The sequence below is a fragment of the Arachis duranensis genome, chromosome 2 (assembly GCF_000817695.3).
Source record: "Arachis duranensis cultivar V14167 chromosome 2, aradu.V14167.gnm2.J7QH, whole genome shotgun sequence".
NCBI lineage: Eukaryota > Viridiplantae > Streptophyta > Magnoliopsida > Fabales > Fabaceae > Arachis > Arachis duranensis.
This window is the reverse complement of record NC_029773.3, coordinates 20,577,992-20,596,602: the sequence shown is the minus strand read 5'-3', so window position 1 is coordinate 20,596,602 and position 18,611 is coordinate 20,577,992. Positions and strand designations below refer to the sequence as shown.

The 18,611-nt window shown below is 36.7% G+C and overlaps 1 protein-coding gene across 2 annotated transcripts; it reads right to left on the bottom strand.

Moving 5' to 3' along the window:
* Window positions 1-10,605: 10,605 nt before the first annotated feature.
* On the bottom strand, window positions 10,606-18,025 carry LOC107473915 (E3 ubiquitin ligase PQT3-like). Of its 2 annotated transcripts, XM_052257418.1 has the most exons (15): window positions 17,031-18,025; window positions 16,219-16,315; window positions 15,923-16,007; window positions 15,669-15,835; window positions 15,257-15,333; window positions 15,100-15,156; window positions 14,830-14,986; window positions 14,597-14,748; window positions 14,238-14,402; window positions 13,832-14,134; window positions 13,693-13,734; window positions 13,241-13,490; window positions 13,038-13,160; window positions 11,944-12,016; window positions 10,606-11,185 (listed from the first exon to the last, which is right to left on the bottom strand). In XM_052257418.1, exons 1-15 carry the CDS (start codon window positions 17,194-17,196, stop codon window positions 10,883-10,885), a joined length of 2,217 nt encoding a protein of 738 aa, XP_052113378.1. In that variant the 5' UTR covers window positions 17,197-18,025; the 3' UTR covers window positions 10,606-10,882. The 2 variants fall into 2 exon arrangements, with proteins under 2 accessions (XP_052113378.1, XP_052113379.1); XM_052257419.1 differs by lacking the exon at window positions 11,944-12,016 and having other exon boundaries at window positions 11,047-11,185.
* Window positions 18,026-18,611: the final 586 nt, after the last annotated feature.

Sequence of the window (18,611 nt, the reverse complement as noted above, 5' to 3'; positions counted from 1 at the left end):
TTATTCTGATTAAGCTTTATTTCTTTTATAATTAGGAAAATATATTATTAGTTTAGAAAATATATTTTACATTAATTAGGAATAGATATAAAAAGGAAAAGAATCAGCCCTTTAGGCTCATCTCTTTTCTTCTACCTCATTCTGCAATTTACAGTTTTTCAGAATCCTAGTTTTCTCTTTGAGCCATTAGCAACTAAACCTCCACTATTAAGGTTAGGAGCTCTGTCTATTGTATGGATTGATACTATTATTTTTCTATTTTAATTCATGTACTGATTTATATTTCAAGAATTGTTTTCGTTCTTTATCTTATAAATTTGAGTGGAACGGAAGTATGACCCTTGTTCTAATTGAGTTCTTGTATAACTTGGAAAAACTCTTTACTTAAACAACAGCTTGAAAACATATTCTCCTAAATTTCTAATTATCTGAACTTAACGGGATACGTGACATATAATCCTCTTATATTTGGGTAATTAGGATTTCTGTGGCATATAAACTAGAATTGAGCTTCACCCTCTAATTGGAATTAAGTGACCAAGGAATTGGCGGTTGATGAATCTTAGAGGCGACTAAAACGGTCTAAGGAATTAGGGTTTTGTCACATATAGTTTGCCATGAATTAAATCTTGTATGATTAAAATAGTTAGTAAGAAAAGTCAATCCGAAAAATAGATATCTCTGAAACCTTAACTATTTCTCTATATATTATTCATAACTTGTTTACTACTTGCTTTTCTGATTTCATGAATTTACTGTTTATGCTTTTGAACTCTCAAACACTATTTTCTGTTTGTCTAACTAAGTAAATGATTTAACCATTGTTGCTTAATCCATCAATCCTCGTGGGATCGACCCTCACTCACCTGAGGTATTACTTGGTACTACCCGGTGCACTTGCCGGTTAGTTTGTGGTTATAAATTACGCACCAAGTTTTCCCATAACAACTATCTCTATGTTTGGCTCCAAAATGCTTCGTCTCCCTCAAGCCATGCCCTAAGCCTTTCACTTTGCATTCGAACGACGCTATCCACCTTTGTCAGTGTTGGTTGATGATCAAAGCAGAGTAGGTATCACTACTGAGAACAGAGTTCATCATCTCTTGGAGCAACATTGATTGCGAAAGAAGCAATCGTGACGGTTAGAGGTAAGGCTGAACGCTTTTTCATGTTATTTGAGTTATTTTGTGGCATGATGTCTTCCTATTGGTGTGCTGTATGTTTTCCTCTAATTTAGGGCAGTGGTTTGGGGTGACTAAGCATTTGTGACTGTTCTTGAAGATTTTGAGTGTGTCAGAATGCTTTGCTTTGACTACCATTGTGATGATTTTTAGATATAGGTGTTTCATTTTAATGATGGTTCTTTTTTGTTGTTGCATGTTCATTTTGGGGTTAGGGTTTGTTTTCTTATGATTGAGAATAACTAGTGGCAATCTGTGAGTTAAAGGTATTTTTATTTTTGTTATTGTAGATGGAAGGTCCTCCGATGACTTTTGTGTTTCACCATGGTGGATTGTTTAAGAAGAATGTGGAAGGAGATATGATATATGAACCTGATAATACAGAGGTGTTGATAGGTGGTGAAGGAGACACGCTTGATGTGTTCTTTGTAAAGGGTTACTATAAGGAGTTGGGTTACATTGAAGCTAGAAAATGTTGGTGGAAAGATCCTGGAGTTCTCCTTTCATCCGGGTTGAGAAGGTTAGTCACAGATGCATACTTGCTTGCAATGCGCAAGAATTGTAGGAGAAACCAACATGTAATCAATATCTACCTTGAGAATTGTATTTGACAGCCTTGTATAGTAGACAACATGGAGAATGATCTAGTGAATGTGAAAGCAGAAAGCTTTAAACAGAAGAAATCTTCCCAAGCTAAGAAGTGCAGTTCTCAACCTGCCAAGATGCCCACAACAATGGTTCCTCAGTTTAAGAAGCAAACCTCTCAGCCCAATAGACCAACCTCATAGCCCAACTCACAGCCCAACAAACCAACAATGAAGTCCAATTTTGAGCCCAACAAACTAACTATGAAGCCATTTATCAGCCCAATAAATCAGTCCATAAGCCCATGAAGACAACATCTCAGCCCATGAAGCCTAACTCTAAGGCCAAGAAGACCACCTATGATGCCAATATAGTCCCACCTCAATCAAATGCATCATCATAAGTAGCCAAGAACTCACAATGGAATAAGAATAAAAAATGTAGCAATGGTTGCAGACTCATAAGATCTGGAAGACAAGTGAAAGAAGCTCCTATCCAGAAAGATGACAGTGACTCTCATGACTCTTATGAGAGTGCTGAAGATGAACTATACAGGCCTCCCAAAGTTGTAGGAGACAATCTGTATAGCAGTGACAGTGATAGTGACAATCTATACAGCAAGTCTGATGTGAGAGAGAAGCACAAGCTTCCTAAGGCCAGATTAGGTAATAACGAAATAGACACTGATGACTCTAGCTATGAGGGTTCTGAAGATGAACAAAGCTCTAATTCTGGTATGTTAATTTCCTTAGGGTTACTTATTTTTTTATATATTTGGCAAATGTTAGGTAGCTTATGTTTTGAAGTTTTTATTAACAGATTTAGATGATAGTAATGGTGCCTCGGATGCTGACTCATGGCATTCAGAGGATTCTGATAAAGTGTTGGAGTCTGATTAGGAATCACTAGCTGTATACCCTAAGTTCAATGAAAAAACAAAGTTTGGACTATTGAAATTTGAGGTGAGTATGATATTTAAGTCAAAATCTGAACTTATGCAAGCAATAAGGGATTATACAATCCAGTGGGGTAGAAATATTCTGTTTTCAAAGAATGACAAGGTTAAAATTAAAGCTGTTTGTAAGACTGAAGATTGTCCATGGGTTGTATATTGTGCATGTAACAAACAAGACGGATCTTGGCAAATTAAGACTCTAGTTGATACTCACACTTGTCCAAGAAGGAGGAAAAACAGAGCTGCAACCCAAACCTGGATACTTAGTAAACTAGTACCTAAGCTTAGAAAACATCCTACGATGAAGCATCGAGAGGTTTATGATTGGTTTTTCAGGTAGTGCAACGTGTATTTGAATAGCACATGCGTTACAAGAGCTTTGAAAGCTGCTAGGAAAGTTGTGGAGGGCGATAAGATAGCTCAATATGGGTTAGTGTGGGACTATGCCAATGAGTTGCTGAATAACGATCCTGGTTCCACAATACAAGTAGGTGTTATTCCCATGCATGAGAGTCCTCCCCTATTTGATCGTTTCTATGTTTGTCTTGATACCTGCAAGAGAGAGTTTAAGGCATGTTGTAGACCTTTAATTGGGCTTGATGCAGCTGCAACTAGCTGTGGTTGCCCCTGGTGCAAATGGGGTTGAGCCTGAAGTAAACTCTGTCACAAATGAACATGATCCATCTCCAGGAGAAATAGCACCATTTCTTGCACTTCCATCACCATTTCTTGCACTCTTCATGAGCAATGCATTCAAAAGTAATCTTAATCCTATTCTTGAGTCTTGTAAGATTTGTCTTCGATTTTAGACATTCTTCATTTGTAAACCTTATACATCTTTGACCCAGCTTGATTTTGTTAAAACTACTGCACTACCTTTCCTTTTATTGTTCCTACCGGACTTCTTTGATTCAGGTGTCATTCCTAAGGTTGCCAAAGTGAGTTTTCCTTTCTGGCACTCTTCATTCCTTGTATATCCTTGATTGTTTGTGATCCCAATAATCTTTCAAGTCTTTGCAGATATTGTCCTTGTCCCTTGTTCTTTTCAAAGTCTTGTATCCTTCCGAGTAAACTCGAAAATTATTTTGATATCACGTGCAATCTTTATGTATAGTAATGCGATGCGTTAGTTCTTTAAGATCAGTTAGTGGATACGGAAGGTGAAGCGGTCTTAGTGCAATGTTATGAGAAGTTGTGGGAGTTTAGTTTCTCGCGGAAGAGTTTGCGGATGTTAGACTTGTGATCGGTTATGGAGTTATGAAGTTATTCATGGAGTTGGGAAGTTGAAGTTCCGAATAGGTAAGAGATCTGTGAGAGAACGTTATATCCGTTGTTTTAATACCAACTTGCCTTGTAGTCTTTTTGCCATTTTAACTACCGCTTTGCTTTGTGAACGCCTATCTTGATTTATACCCTATTTTGTTCCTCCAAGTCTTTGTAAAGTTTTGAAACCATATAACCTTTTTGCATCAATCTTATCGTGTATCTTCTGTCTTATACCATACTTTACCCTTATATTTAAAACTTAGGGTTATCCGGTATTTGAACTTTTATATATATGTGCTAAGATTTCTTACTTTTCTAAAAAGTATTTAAAAAGTAGAGTGCTAAGTCTATGTATTATCTTATGTATTACTTTAATTTTCGAGGACGAAAATTTTTATAAGGTGGGTAGAATGTAAGACCCAAAACTTTTGAAAAATCCTATTTTGAACTAATTTCAAATTATATATTTATTTACAGTTTTAATTTCAGAAATTATTTTATTAAAAATAATTAAAGGCGGTTTTGATTAATTGGATTTGAAATAAATTAAGGATTTTTATCCCAACTCTATAATTATAGATTTCTTTTCCTATTCACAATTTAAAGTTTTAGAAATCCAAAAATAATGAGGTTTGGCTATTTAAATTAATATTTTATCTAATTTTATAATTATTGAGTTATTCTCTATGTTTAAGTTATAAAGTTAGTAGTTGTTAAATAATAAAAATTTTATATGACTTAATTTAAATACTTTATATTTTCATAATTCAATACTATAAGTTTTAAGGATAAAGAAAATTAATTATATTACTATGTATTTTCAATTAGAGAAATTGATTGAGAATCAATTAGTATTTTTATACCACAAATAATATTTTAAAGTAATTTTAGAGATTAAATTAATTTTTCAAATTAATACTCTATGTTCAAATTTTATTAAAATTACCTTACTCTAATTAAATCCAAAATCCGCAAATTGAAACCCTAATTCTACTACAACACAACACTCTCTCACATACACACTCCCCAACCCAAACCCTAGCCCCATTACCCATGGTTAACAGAAGGAAAAGAAAGAAAGAAGAAAAGAAAGGGAAGGGGAAAGAAGCGGGGTGCGGGAAGAAGGGGAAGGGAGAAGAGGGGGATGGCGCGGTGGGTATCACTGCCACCATCGTCGCCGCTGCTGGCAGAGGAGAGAGGAGGTCCGACAGGAGAGCGCCGGTGGAAGAGGGAGGAGCTCGTGCCACCATCGCAGACTGTCGCTGCCATCGTGCAACTCATCGCCGTCACGAGGAGGACCAGGACCGAGGTAGAGAGAGAGTTGCGCGAGGAGTCGTCGTCGTCGTCGTTGTTCGTCCTCCCCGCTGCCAGACGCTATTGCCGCCATTCACGAGAAGAGAGAGAGAGAGAGATAGAGACGCGCTGCGTGAGAGCTGCCGCCGTGAAGCCCGTCACCGAAGGGAGCCAACATCGCCGTCGTCCATGGGTAAAGCAGAGGAGAGAGAGATTAGCGACGAAGGAAGGACTGCGACCTGTCCAGTCACCATTCATGTCGCCGGCGCCATCTTCGTCCCAACCGTCGCCAGATCCACCGCTGCCAAAGCATCTGGCCGAGCCTCTATCGTCGGGAACGCCTCTGCCACCACTGAGAACCACTACCGATAAGGGTTTTAAGTTGGCTTTCATTTCTTTTGAGTTTTCGGAAGCTTTTCATTGCTGCATGTTTGTTACAGTCGTCGTCGCCGGAGTTCTGGTCGCCGCTGTCGCTCGAGGTAGCTACCGGGGCTGCCACCAAACCGGTTCAGCTACCGCTGCTGTTTCATTTTCTTAGTTCAGTAAGTATTTATATTTCGGAAACCCCTGCGTTAGTATTCTATTATTTTAGGTTATAAACTCTGAGGTTTGGTAACGAAGGTTCTAGTTCTGTATGTTGCATGTCGCTTTTAAGTTGATGTGAATGCTGTGAAAGTGATCAGGGGCTGAGTTTGTGGTTGTCATTGGTTCCGGGCTGAGAGAAAAGAGTTTGCTTGATGCGTTTGGGTTATGGTTTCGACGAGTCGAGGTAGGGGCTTTTTATACAAACTAATTTATTTTAAATTGGAATTGTTATAAATAGATATGATGTGCGAAATGTATTTCTGGTGATTAAGTGAGTCTTATGAATTATCTGATTTGTATTGGATGAATATGATTGCCTGTTTGATTGAAATAATGTTTGATTTTGTCCAAAATGGAGGTTTCTGGTTGTTTTGTATTGAAAGGATTTTAGTAATTAAAGTCTAAATTTTCTTACTGGAAACTGATTTGGTCTTGAATCCCTTGGAAAAAAGAGTTGAGGATTGGTTTGGTTGAGACCCGAAAAGGCTGGCAAAGTCCAAGTTTTAGGGGAGATGCTGTCGAAATTTCTATAAAATCCGAGATTTTGATTGAAATGTTTTTTTGAAAATAATGAATTATGCTTTGAATTAAATGTTTGATAAATAAATTATATTTGAACTTACCTTATTAAGAAAACTATTATATTTTGGATGTAATTTATTTAAGAAAGGAATTTCGTTTTAAAGTCAATTTAAATATGAAAATTCTCATGTTTTGGAATTTGATTTAAGTAAACAAATTTGGAGGAGTTTTAGTGAATTTAAAAGAAACTAAATTTCGATTGACTGATTTCACTTTACGATGTTTTAGAAAAAGTCTGAAGTACTCTTTGAAATCTTGATTTGGAAAAACTAAAACAATTTTCGAACCCTTTGGAAACACTTCAGATTTTGTAATGAAACTGAAATTGGTTTTTGGATTCAAATGACTTGATTTTGGGCTTAACTTCTACTTTATTTATTCAAATCAAGAAGCTAAAATTTTAGAGGTTTTTGATGAACTTAAGAAAATGAGTTAAGTTATTCTTCTCTAAAGTCTTGAGATTCTGCTGAGGAATTTTATCACCAAATCCTTATTTAAAATGAATGATTTTGGATCTTTTCAACAGAGATTTTGAATTGGGCATGATTTTGAAATTGTTTGGGAGTTTTGGAAAGATGTGGAAAGTGGCTCCATTTTGAATAATGATTCTTGGTAAGATGTGAATTGAATACGTTTGTTATTTAAAAGTAAATGGGCCAAGAATGATTTTGAAATAAGAATTGAGTCTGATTGATTATGGATATTATCGAGATTGATAAGATATTGTTCGGTAGGCGTAAGGACCGGGTTCGTCCCGCTTGCGCTGAGTTGTAGACATAAGGTCCGGGTTCGTCCCGCTTTTGTTGAGCAATTTGATATGGATGAGATATTGTTTGGTAGGCATAAGGGCCGGGTACGTCCCGTTTATGCAAAGAAATGTGAGGTCAGAGGCAGAGTATCCCGCTCACATCCTTACGGATCACAGGAGTGTGCAGGCACTGACATCCTGGACCGTGTGGCGGACATGTTATCCCAGAGAGTTCCCATTTATACGTGACCGAAAGGCAACATTCCCATAAGAATGTATCGGGTTGGCAATTGAACCGACAATGTGATATCACAGCCAGTAGGATAGACATTCATCATTTGCATTTATGTGACATTGTTTGGGTGTGCATATTGTAATTGGTTTGCCTACGTGAATACTTATGTTAACTGCTAACTGCTATATTTGTTGTAATTGCTATTGATTGTGTTTGAACTACATTAATTGTGATTGTGTTTGATTGGTTGGTTTGTGATGAATTGGTTGATGCTCGAGTTGTTTGGGTCGAGGGCCGTGTTGGATTGGATAGGCATGAGACTGTAGTTGGTATGTTGAGTTCTAGTTCTGTATAAAGTATCTGACTAGTTCAGCATAAACTTAATGAACTTATACTTGGAACTAGCGAGGACGACGTTCTCACTCCCCTACAGGTTATTCCTTTTCAGGATATGGACGATGAAACTTCAGAAGAGTTATGTTCATTTTCTGTTTATTTGATATTTTTGTATTATCTTAGTATTTATTTTTTCCTTACTTTTATCTTTATTAATTTTGTAAGAGGGATAGGAATTTGTGATATGTATGTTTGTAAGTTAGTGTTGTGTATATATATAAATTAAGGTATTTTATCTGGTCTGTATGTACATATATATGTTTATGTTTTCAACGAAAAAGTGTTTTAGAAGAGTTATGCGATTTTTAGTTTAAACAGGCTCCTATTTTAGTAATTAAATATTTTAAGAGTTGTCGTAATACCCGAGCTATCAGAGTGGCGCAGCCGGAAGCGTGACATTTTGATAGTTAGGGTGTTACACTTACCTAAAACTGGATGATTGGGCTTGAATGAGAGGCCCAAACGTTCAAGGAAGGTGGTCTCCAACTTGTCCTATGTCAGGGAGCCGCCGTCCGAGTTGTGTGTGAGAAGGTGCGGGATGGTACCTGCAAGACACTCCGATGCCTAAGTCAGCAAAGGGTGAAGCAGGCTTAAGTGTATTGGAACTTAAATTTACCTGAGTGTGTGAGTGTATTTATAGGAGATGAACCAATAACCACCATTGAAGTAGTTCCACTTCTGCTGGTGAATAACCATCCCTTTATCTTAGCGTTGTTGATATCTCTCTTCTAGAAGTGAGAGAGAGATTCACGGAGGCAGTTATTCACTTAGATAAGTGTTGGTGCCTACTTACGTCGTGCCCGACTTCTTGAAGGAGGTCGGATAAGCGGTGAAGGCTAATATGTTGGATTGGGCCTTTTAACTTGAGTTGGGTCCAGCTTTGTGTTTTAGGCCAGGGTATGAACAGTGCCCCTACTCGAATCCGATCTCTTTAATGCGAGTTGGGTTCGAGTATTGTATGAACTCGGGGATACTTAGGTCGAAGTGTTCCTTTTTAAGTCGGAAAACTGACGTGGTTTTAATTCAGAAAACGGCGTGATTTCAAATTATCAATCGTTGTGTCTTGTCAACCGTCGCGTCAGTTGGGATTTTCGTATTTACGCATGGGGGCAGTTACATCGATAACGGTGCACTCTTTTAATGATTAAACTGTTTTACAATTATGCCCCCATGTATTTTATAAATACCTTTCCCTCCTTCTTCTTTCTTTTCTTTCGTTTTTGACACTTCCTTTCTCTGTTCTTACTCAATTCCCTTGCGCTTTCGCCCATTGGTGTTTGCCTCTTTATCTTCTTCTTCACAAAGGTTAGTTCTTTGTATCTCCCTTTCGCCTTTTATAGTATTTTCTGTTTCTTCTGTATGCTTTGGGAGTGAGATTCCTTTATAATATATTTACTATTCATAGTAGGAAGATGTTTTGAGATTTTGGGTTTTCTTTTTTGCGAAAGTCTTTTTGGCTGTGATTATTGGCTGCTCTTAACTTTTATTTGAAAAGAACTACTTTGCTACGGACAGATTTTTTATGATTCTTTTTGCATAATGTAGGTGTTATCTTTTATGTACATCTTCCATTTTCTGAAAAAATGTCTTCCCATGTCCCTAAAGCCCTATTGAGATGGATAGACTCCTCTGTGCTATTTGAACACCCTTATTTGGAAAAGGAGGTTGAGCAGTTTCGGGAGAGCTACTAGGACTTGGAGGACTCCATTGTTGAGGATACTGAAGAGGTCTTTAGGGTGCTGAAGCAACAAGTCGGAGTTATTGCTCCTGACTTGGACCTATCCCCTCTTCATCCTGACAAGGTTATCGTTAATGGAGAGATAGTTTCTCCTCCTCGTCCCCAAACTGATTCCGAACTGAAGACAGTGGGGCAACGCATCATTGAATCCCCTCCCCATGTGGTAGATATGCCGACTTCTTCCGCAGCTCCCGAGGTGATTTCAGCTCCTGATGCCAAAGAGATCCCACCGACCCCTCCAACTTCTGCGATCGAGCCGACCTCTTCCCCTGCCGATGACTCAAACCCCCTTCTTGGTCCCAAGTGATGATATTGTTAAAGGCCCGACTTGTGGGTCCTTTTTAAACTCTTTATATTTGTTTATATGTTTTACTGTTGGTTCCTTGACATTCGGTCCTTTTTATAGGATCTTTAACAACAATTTTTATTTCGTTTGGTCTTTTTTGGATAGGACATTTAACAAAGTCGTTGTTTTATTATGCATGTGATGTTGTTTTTGGTTATGAAGAAAACCTTTTTGAAGATTTTTTAGTGTACTAGGTTTCTTTGTGAAAAATTCTTGCTGTTTCGAACTTTATAAAGCTTTCTGAGTAAAACTTTTCATCAAAATGGAAGAGTTAGATAATTTTTCTACTGCCCAACGTGATTAGAGAAAAACTTTTCGTTGAGTAATCCTTTTATTTTGGCAAGGTCTTTATAAAAAGCCCTGACCCTTGGTTTCTTTAAGGGGTTTTCGCGGCTTTTTGTTTTTCATTGACTGAATTTTTTACATTCAATTTTGTTTATTGAATCGTTACTGAAATTTAGGTTATTCTTGCGATGCATTTTATACTACTCGGGATAACCAACTTTTAAGTCGTTAGATACATTATCTCCGAGTCATTACGATCGATTTTTATAACCTCTTTACACTGACTTATACCTTGTCGTTTTATCTTGCCGACCATGTAGGTCGGTTAATGAATTTTCGCGCTTTTCCAGGCTTAAATCAATGCGTATCATAGTAATGATAAATGAAAATTTTAAAGAAAGAGATAAAGAGATATAAAGAGAGATATTATTACTAATATAATGTGACTTTACAAGGATGTTCTTGCCACTAAGGGATTGAAATTTCTGGCCCCTTAGCCCTCGCTGTGATGCCTCATTAAAACCCCCTTCAGGAAAATCCTTTTTGGGAAAAAACCATGAAGTCGGGAAAAAGAGTACATCAGGGAGCGAGCTTCGCTTCTAGCTATAATATGTCTTCATATTGCAAGCGTGTCATGACCTTGGGAGCTCGGATCCTTCTTGGTCATTTCTTCCTCAGTGGGGAAGCTTATGCGGGAGAAAACACTGGCCTTCTGTTTCCGGTCTGCAGCTGCAGATGATGGTGCAGTTGAGGAGGTTTTGGTGGTTCAGATGACATCCGGGAAGAGGATTCTGACCGGTGGTGGCGATGGTGGTGATGGCCTCTTTCTCGATCATGGTGGTTCCTCTGGTCACGATCATGATCATGGTCACGTTCACATTCCCGATTCCAATCCACATGGTAGTCAGCTTTTCTCTTGGTAGCACGTGGAGGCTCCAACTCACGTGGTGACACACTCATTCTTGTTACCCTTGTTACAACTTCTAGACCCTGCATAATATAGACTAGAAGTTTACCTCTCAAAAGGCAGATGTATGACATGACAAGAATGATAAATAAAACATTTAACTGCCACAAAACAGACTAACAATATACTGACCCAAGCTTGTTTGTTTTATGTTCGAAAAATAAATAATGCAGTACAGACCATATATATTAGTTATTAAAACCATATAGACAAAAATTAGGAATGTTAAATTTTAATTACTATACCCTGCCCTCATTAGTGGACAACAACTATGAACAGAACCCTTACAACCAGGATAAAAGGCATAAATCTAAAGGTATCATGGGTCAAAGAATATCGAAAAACAATAGTCCATAAATGATCGCTAAAGAGACTCTGATTCTCTGAACTCAGAGAGAGCATATAAATTTAATCACATTACTGTTACCATCCAAGTGCAGCAATGCAACTCTAATCTAGTTCTACCAATTCCCTTTTAATCAACTTTAAACCAAACGGTGGCTGTTGATTAGAGATATATGGTTCTGAGTGGGCACTGCTCCCTCAACCATTTATGACCAACAAGAATAGTACTCTGTAAAACAAGCAAGACTAACTGCTAAAGACTACTATCATCATTTAAGAAAGCCAAAACAGTGAATGGCATCATCTAAAGCAATTACTGTTCAAGCTCAAGGTTCAAGTTTCTACCAAAATTTAGTGGGAAAAACCTAGAAAGGTAAATGATGCATACAAGTCCACAGATAAATAAAGGCAAAATAAGAGAACAAAAAGCACATACAGTTTTTGATTTCATAGGAACATCCCCAATACTGCTTGCTTCCCTACCAAAATCTCGATTTTTGAAGAAATCCCTATTTCATTAAAGAAACAAACTCATTAACAATGATAAACAAAACAGAAATACCTCGAAAATAACCCACGTAAAATTACAAGCAACAAGAACCACAGTAACATTGGAAAATTTGGCAACAAAAAATTCATTAGACAACGTCAATAAAGAATAGATTATCTTGTAAACCAAAGCTTTTGCTAAGATTAACATGCGACCCTTGTCCTTTATTAACCCCGGAAAAAGGATAGCCGTACCCGCTACAAATCATAACTATTAGAAAGTAAAATTATGTTAAATCGTAAACAGAACAGAGTCAAAATACAGAAGAAATATGCAAAAGATCACATAGACGAGCAATCATGTCTAAAACAGTTATAACTCAGTGGTAACAGACATTTCACTGTTAAGTTTAAATTCCATATATATTTATGGGATGACATAGGTGTCAGTTTAAATAAAGTTACAGTGATCATAATTTAATTCATTTTTTGGAATATATCCAATGGCATAAATCTCTTATCTAGAACTTCCACCCTAATTAGAATTTCATTGCTTAGGTTTTTTCCCCTTCATTTTGAGTGTTCCAACAATTATTGAATTCATCATAGAAGATTTTTTCTCTTGTTAAAGAGTCTATTCTTTTTCCATCATTTTTAGAGAAGTCCACAAATTGGGTGGTGCTCAAAACTATTTATAGGATATATATTTTTCAATCCAACTATTGGATCACACTAACAAATAATAAAGATCATCTATAACACATTTTACCAAAATCAAACATTAACAAACATGTAATTGAAGACCTCTTTATCTATGTATATTTTGAACAAACATATTACATTATTTTCAAGTGCATAAAAGATATAACAAATGATTTTAGATTGACATAATATATAAGTTTCTAATCCAATGGTTGAGTTTTTAAAAAATTACACAAATAAAAAGTTGAACAGTGAATATTTACTTAGATCGACACTGGTGTCAATTGATTATATATATAAAATAAAATGAATCGCCATCCAGGAGTAATTCTGTTTTACCTATCAATCCGTTTCTCATTTTCGCGCTTTCTCCAACGATCAGCTTTCCGAGCTTCAAACTCCTCTCTACTCATAACTGGAGGTGGAACATTCATCCCCATGCCATACTCAGCAGCAAGATCCCTAAACAATAATTTAGCTTTCTAAAATAGTAATTATCTAAATATGCAAGACCATTTTTGATAATAAAAAAAGGTACATACCTATGAGGTGGAACAACAGGCATCATGTAACCCTGCATGCCAAATGGATCATGAGGCAGACCACCTGCAAATGGCATGTCCAAGGGGCCCAGGCCATAACCCATCATTTGCATCGGGCCACCATATGGTCCCATAAATCCTTCCATACAAGGTTGCATGCCGTTCCAGTATGAATTGTAACCAGGTGCTGGGCCCATTGGCATCATGTAGCTCTCATCCCCAAGGTCGTGTGCGGTTTTCCACTGAAAATCTGCAAGAGATAAAAATAATTTGACATTGTTACAAATAACATAAATAGAGGTAAAAAAAAAAAAGACCTCTGTATTGTACTCCTCCCCCAAATGTTCAAGCAGCAATCCGGTTTGCAAAGTTTAATATAAAGGAAAAGTTACAGATACATGTCCAGATTTGAACATAAATATATAGATTCGAATGCAGGAGAGTAGATTTACCATTTGCAGGCAAATGGACTTTCTTCCTTTTTTTCTTCTTTCCTGCAAAGTTGAAAGTTGAAACTACAAATGAGATTGTCATCAAAGAAAATAAATTATTACATGTCTTACACACGATGTCATAAGCAATCTACATTACCTGCCTCGGCAGGAACCATTTTTTGCTGGACTTCCTCCTCAACCAACTGAGCACTCCCTTGTGAGGCTGGTTCCTTTACACTCATCGACTCATGTGTAGCTTCACTTACATCAGGCATTCTGGGCTTCACTTGCTCTGATGTTTGCAATGGAGCTGGAGCAGAAACTGTTTTTCTATCATCAACAGTTTCCAGTACATTCGTCATTCCTTCATGAACAAGTGAAACCTTTGGTTCTCCCTTAGATGCAGCCGATGAGGTTGGAGATGGAAGCTTCAGTTGTGGACAACGAGCAGACTCCATATCTAGAAAGGAGGAGAAAACAATTGCAATTTGCATGTTAGTTTCAATAAATTTTTAACCAAATAAAGTCCACGTAAGAGTCACACGATAAATAGTTTCAATAACCTTGAACTTGAAAGGTGCTCCCAGCGTTTTCAGCACTGCTATTGCCTGACTCCAATATACGATTAATAGTATCTCTTAGGGTCTTATTTGGTAAAAGATCATCTGCAAGAATATTTGTTGCACCACATTTGCACATGGACTTGGAGATAACATAGTCCCTAATACCTGAAAAGAATTTTCAGAATGATATTTACAAAACTTCATCTGAGATGTTTGTACATTGGGAAGAAATGCTGAGGAGAGATTATATCATCTAAAGCATTCTTTACTTGCTTAATGAAGAATTATAAGATTAAAAGCGCAAGTATTTACTCAAATTCTAAGAACCAGGACTTCTTCAGGAAGACAAAGAAACATACATTTGTCACAAAAGCTTTTAAAACAGCACTTGCTTGTCAGCACAGCATCTTTCATCACATCATTGCACAAGGGGCAGTGGAGCTCAGGTGGTAGATCCCCAACAGAACGTGTGGCGGAAGGTAAACCTTCTATTTCTTTCTCAAAAGCAGCCCTGTTTAGCAGGAATAGGTGAGAAATACAATATTAGTCCTACATATGACAGAATGGAGACAAAGAACCAACATGTACTCACTCATTTGGCTTCAATACAGCTACTGAACCATTTGGTAGAGCATAGGAACCTTGTGGGTTCACCATCAGCATGGATCTCGGAATACCAGTAGGTTGTTTAACTCTCTTGATGTCATAATTTGGATCACCGTTTGTAGGGCAGTGCTGAATAAAATGGCCTACAAAAAAAGTTTATTAAGTAAGCTAAGCATAACCGACAATGCCATCCAGCAATTTAAGCAGATTTAGAGCCCCTTTTTCTCCCTGATAATAATAAGAGTCTAGGAAATACCAGGAACCTTGCACCTGTGACATACATAGCCTTGAGGAGGTGTTTTCCGCTCCAGCCCTGCTCAGTAAGTGAATAAGCATTAGAACAGTAATATCAAAATCTGTATTCAAAGCAGGCAGTGACTCAAACTTGTATAGAATAGGAAAAGGAGACTCACCAAAACCACGAACACCCGCCATCCGTCCACCCATACCTCTTCCAAAACCTCTACCAGCACCAAAGTCCGATCCTTGACTGCATGCCAAAAGGAAACTTTAGATATGGCGAAGTCTAGAGTGACAATGATTTCACCAAAACAAAGCACATTTGGTATGTGAAATGAAATTTTCTGCAGAAATCCTTATGCAGGAATGATGGTAAATAAGAAACAACTGCTCCTCTAGTACAGGTGCTGATTCCAGAATGAGCAATCCTTTCCACCAGAGATTATTGACCATATTATTGCAGGTGAAAAAGAATACAAAGTTACTTACTAGTAATTCATATTCATATTTACAGTCATCATACCTTTTTATGCTGATTCCAGGAATAAAGAAAGACAACTGAAGGAAAGTGGTTAGTTTACTCACCGTTGCCAATCCAAGGCAGGAGTATCAATCAAAGCCTTTATCTTACTTTCTTCATCAGCTTTGTTGGTTGGAGGAGCTTCAGGAATTAAGTTGCTTGATTGAATGGGTGGTACATCAGGAATCGCATACAAATCATTTCCAAATTCATCCCATTCTGAATCTTCTGGCTGTCATGTTATGAGAAGGTAAATAAAATAGGAATGAAGTGGAATTGTTTATTAAATAAAACACATGGAAAGCAAAAAGGGACTTACATATTTTACAGCAGATGCATCTTCAGCTGTTAAGCTGCTGTTTTCAGGTTCGGCTTCCATAGCCGTATTTTCCACCTTTTTTTGCCTGCAAAAGCCAAGGAAAGTAGCAACTCAACGCAGAATTTTCTCACAAATCAAAAGGGTAGTTTCTTGGGAAAACTGTGTGACTACAACGTGAAGTATCAAGATGAGAATAGCAATCCCATGACTGCCCATTTCAAGAACGAACATGCATGATGCATGACAATAGTCCAAAAACCAACAACAGTAATAAGATTAAAGGTTAGAGATAATACTCTAGTTCAATAACAATTGGTAAACGTGGCAGACCAGGAACCCGACGAATTAACACGGAGGTATTTTTAGGAATCAGCATTGCTTCATCAAGATATTCTGAAATTCCAAAGAGACAGAGCAGCTATAAAACACTGAATATGCCATTCATCAAGGCAATTATATATATTAACTACCATGCTGCGCAAATCCTGCAAGGTTTGGGCGCTTGTAATTCCTACAACTAGCTTACAACCTCACTGGAACTCAAATTCTCAACACCCTGGCCTACATTCTAAGCATTTTAACTTCGAGGATTTCCTATTCTCTCGTTGTCTTTTCGTTTGATTTTTGCAATAAAAGAGGTGGAGGCCAATGTTAGTCAAATAAAAAACACTACAAAAACCAAGAATTTCATCGTAAAGTGATTCTCATGTTCTGACAGTGTAATCTTATATATTTATTTCATCGTAAAGTGATTCTCATGTACTGACAGTGTAATCTTATATATTTATTAACCAATAGAATTCATGAGAATTGCCTATTTAACTGTCAATCACAACACAACAATTTCCTGATTTTTATTGGACATCAGTGTAAAACAACACTGTCAGTGACATCAAACTCAACTTCAACACCATGAACTCCTGAAAGCCAAGACTAGCAAAAATGTTTACTTTGAGAGGAACATGATAAACACTGAGAGTTTAACCACGAAAGCAATAGTTCCATATTTTAATTTTACAATTAACCCCCCAAACTCATGGTATCGCCACCCAAACAGCTATCTGAATGAGAATAACAATAGTTTTAATTAAAAAGTCTCAGAACCAACCTTCATTGGTCTGGGCGTTGGTTACCACGAGATCAAAATCAGTACCCCTGCCTAAATGCTTGGATTCAAATATTTTTTCTTTCAATGTTCCAACAGAGATGAAAGGACCGTCCATGGGAATTGAATTATAATCTCTTGTACTCTTAAATTTATAATACACCGCCATCGTATATTTATTCTTTCTATTTAAAAAAAAAAAAAAGATTAAAGATCAATGATAACAAAAATAAACGATGAATTAAAAGGGCCTATGAAATTCCAAAACTAGAATGGCCCTTGACATTAAATAAATCAAAACAAAACAAACAGTACAATACTATATCCAAAGCTCTATTTCTTTTTTCTTCTTTTCTCTGTTTTTGTCCTCCACTTGCAAATTACTAGGGTTAAGATCGATCAAATCGAGGCTGAGGCTAAGAGCACGAACCCTACCAGAATTCTCTTCTGCCAGCAAAAATCAACGCGGAATCTTGAACTTCTTCACAAAATTCCGTTACGCATTCAGAATATACGATCCAAGAGAAGAATCTCCGTCGAAGCCCTCTATGGAAACAGAAACCACAGTAGCACCGGCACAGCGACAGTTAGGAGCTGAGCGATGCAATCGTCGAATCGATAGCAGGAAGAACAGCAACAATTTCCGACGGTCGCGCTTTGACAACCGACCCAACTCCGGAAGAACGTGAAGGAGGCGAAACTGCGAACTCGGATTTGGACGAGCCTCTGCGATCGAAACTCCCGAATGAGAGAATCACGAACAACTCCGCGTGCGGTTGCAGAGCTGGAATCGGAGCTCGATGGTGGAGGATTGAAGGAGAAGGGGAGAATGATTAATTAGGATTAGGGTTAGAGTTGGGAAAAGTTTGGCTTTGGGGTGTGGAAAGAGAAGAGCATAATCAAGTGTAGAAAGAATGCAAGGAGATGAAAGAAAAGCAATTTGGGATGGAAATTTTGGGGATTTCTGAGAGAAAGGCCGATAAATCGCGTTGCTTGATTTTGAAGTTAGAGAAAATTGTTTTATTATTATAGTATATATAGATTATAGACCCTTCTATCCAGTGTCCAGGTAAGCGTTCTTTTCACGCTCAGCTCAAATATGGACTAACATCTTTTTAATTAATTTTTTTTAGAATGATTAAAGATTTTTTTTAATATTACAAAAACAATAATATCTTCTGTATTAGTATTAAAAAACAAAAATACTATTTTATTTTTAAAATTATTTAATTATAATAAAAATTAAAATTTGATGTTTATTTTAAAATATTAAAATTTCAGAAGGAGTTTATTTTAAAAACAATTGCAATTGTTTAATATAGTTTGATAGATATAGGTCGACAAATTTTTGTTAATAATAATGTTTTTAATAAATTAATTAAGGTAATTACTTGTTTAGATATCTTTTAAAATATTTTCATTTTTTATTAATACACATATCTTTTTAAAATTTAAATTATTTTAAGAATTATATATTAATAATTTATTTATTTATTTATTACAATAATTTAAATTGGAGTGGATTGAAAAATAAATTTAAATTGATGTAATATAAATTCTATTATTTTGAACAAAATTAAATTA

Bases quoted from the DNA above. Each gene is read 5' to 3' on its own strand.
- LOC107473915 (XM_052257418.1), bottom strand. From the start codon at position 17,196: ATGGCGGTGTATTATAAATTTAAGAGTACAAGAGATTATAATTCAATT. The intron at 14,749-14,829 runs GTGAGTACATGT...CCTGCTAAACAG, and splicing joins GCTGTATTGAAGCCAAATGA to GGCTGCTTTTGAGAAAGAAA. The intron at 11,186-11,943 runs GTATGTGCTTTT...TATATTATGCAG, and splicing joins TTCCTATGAAATCAAAAACT to GGTCTAGAAGTTGTAACAAG.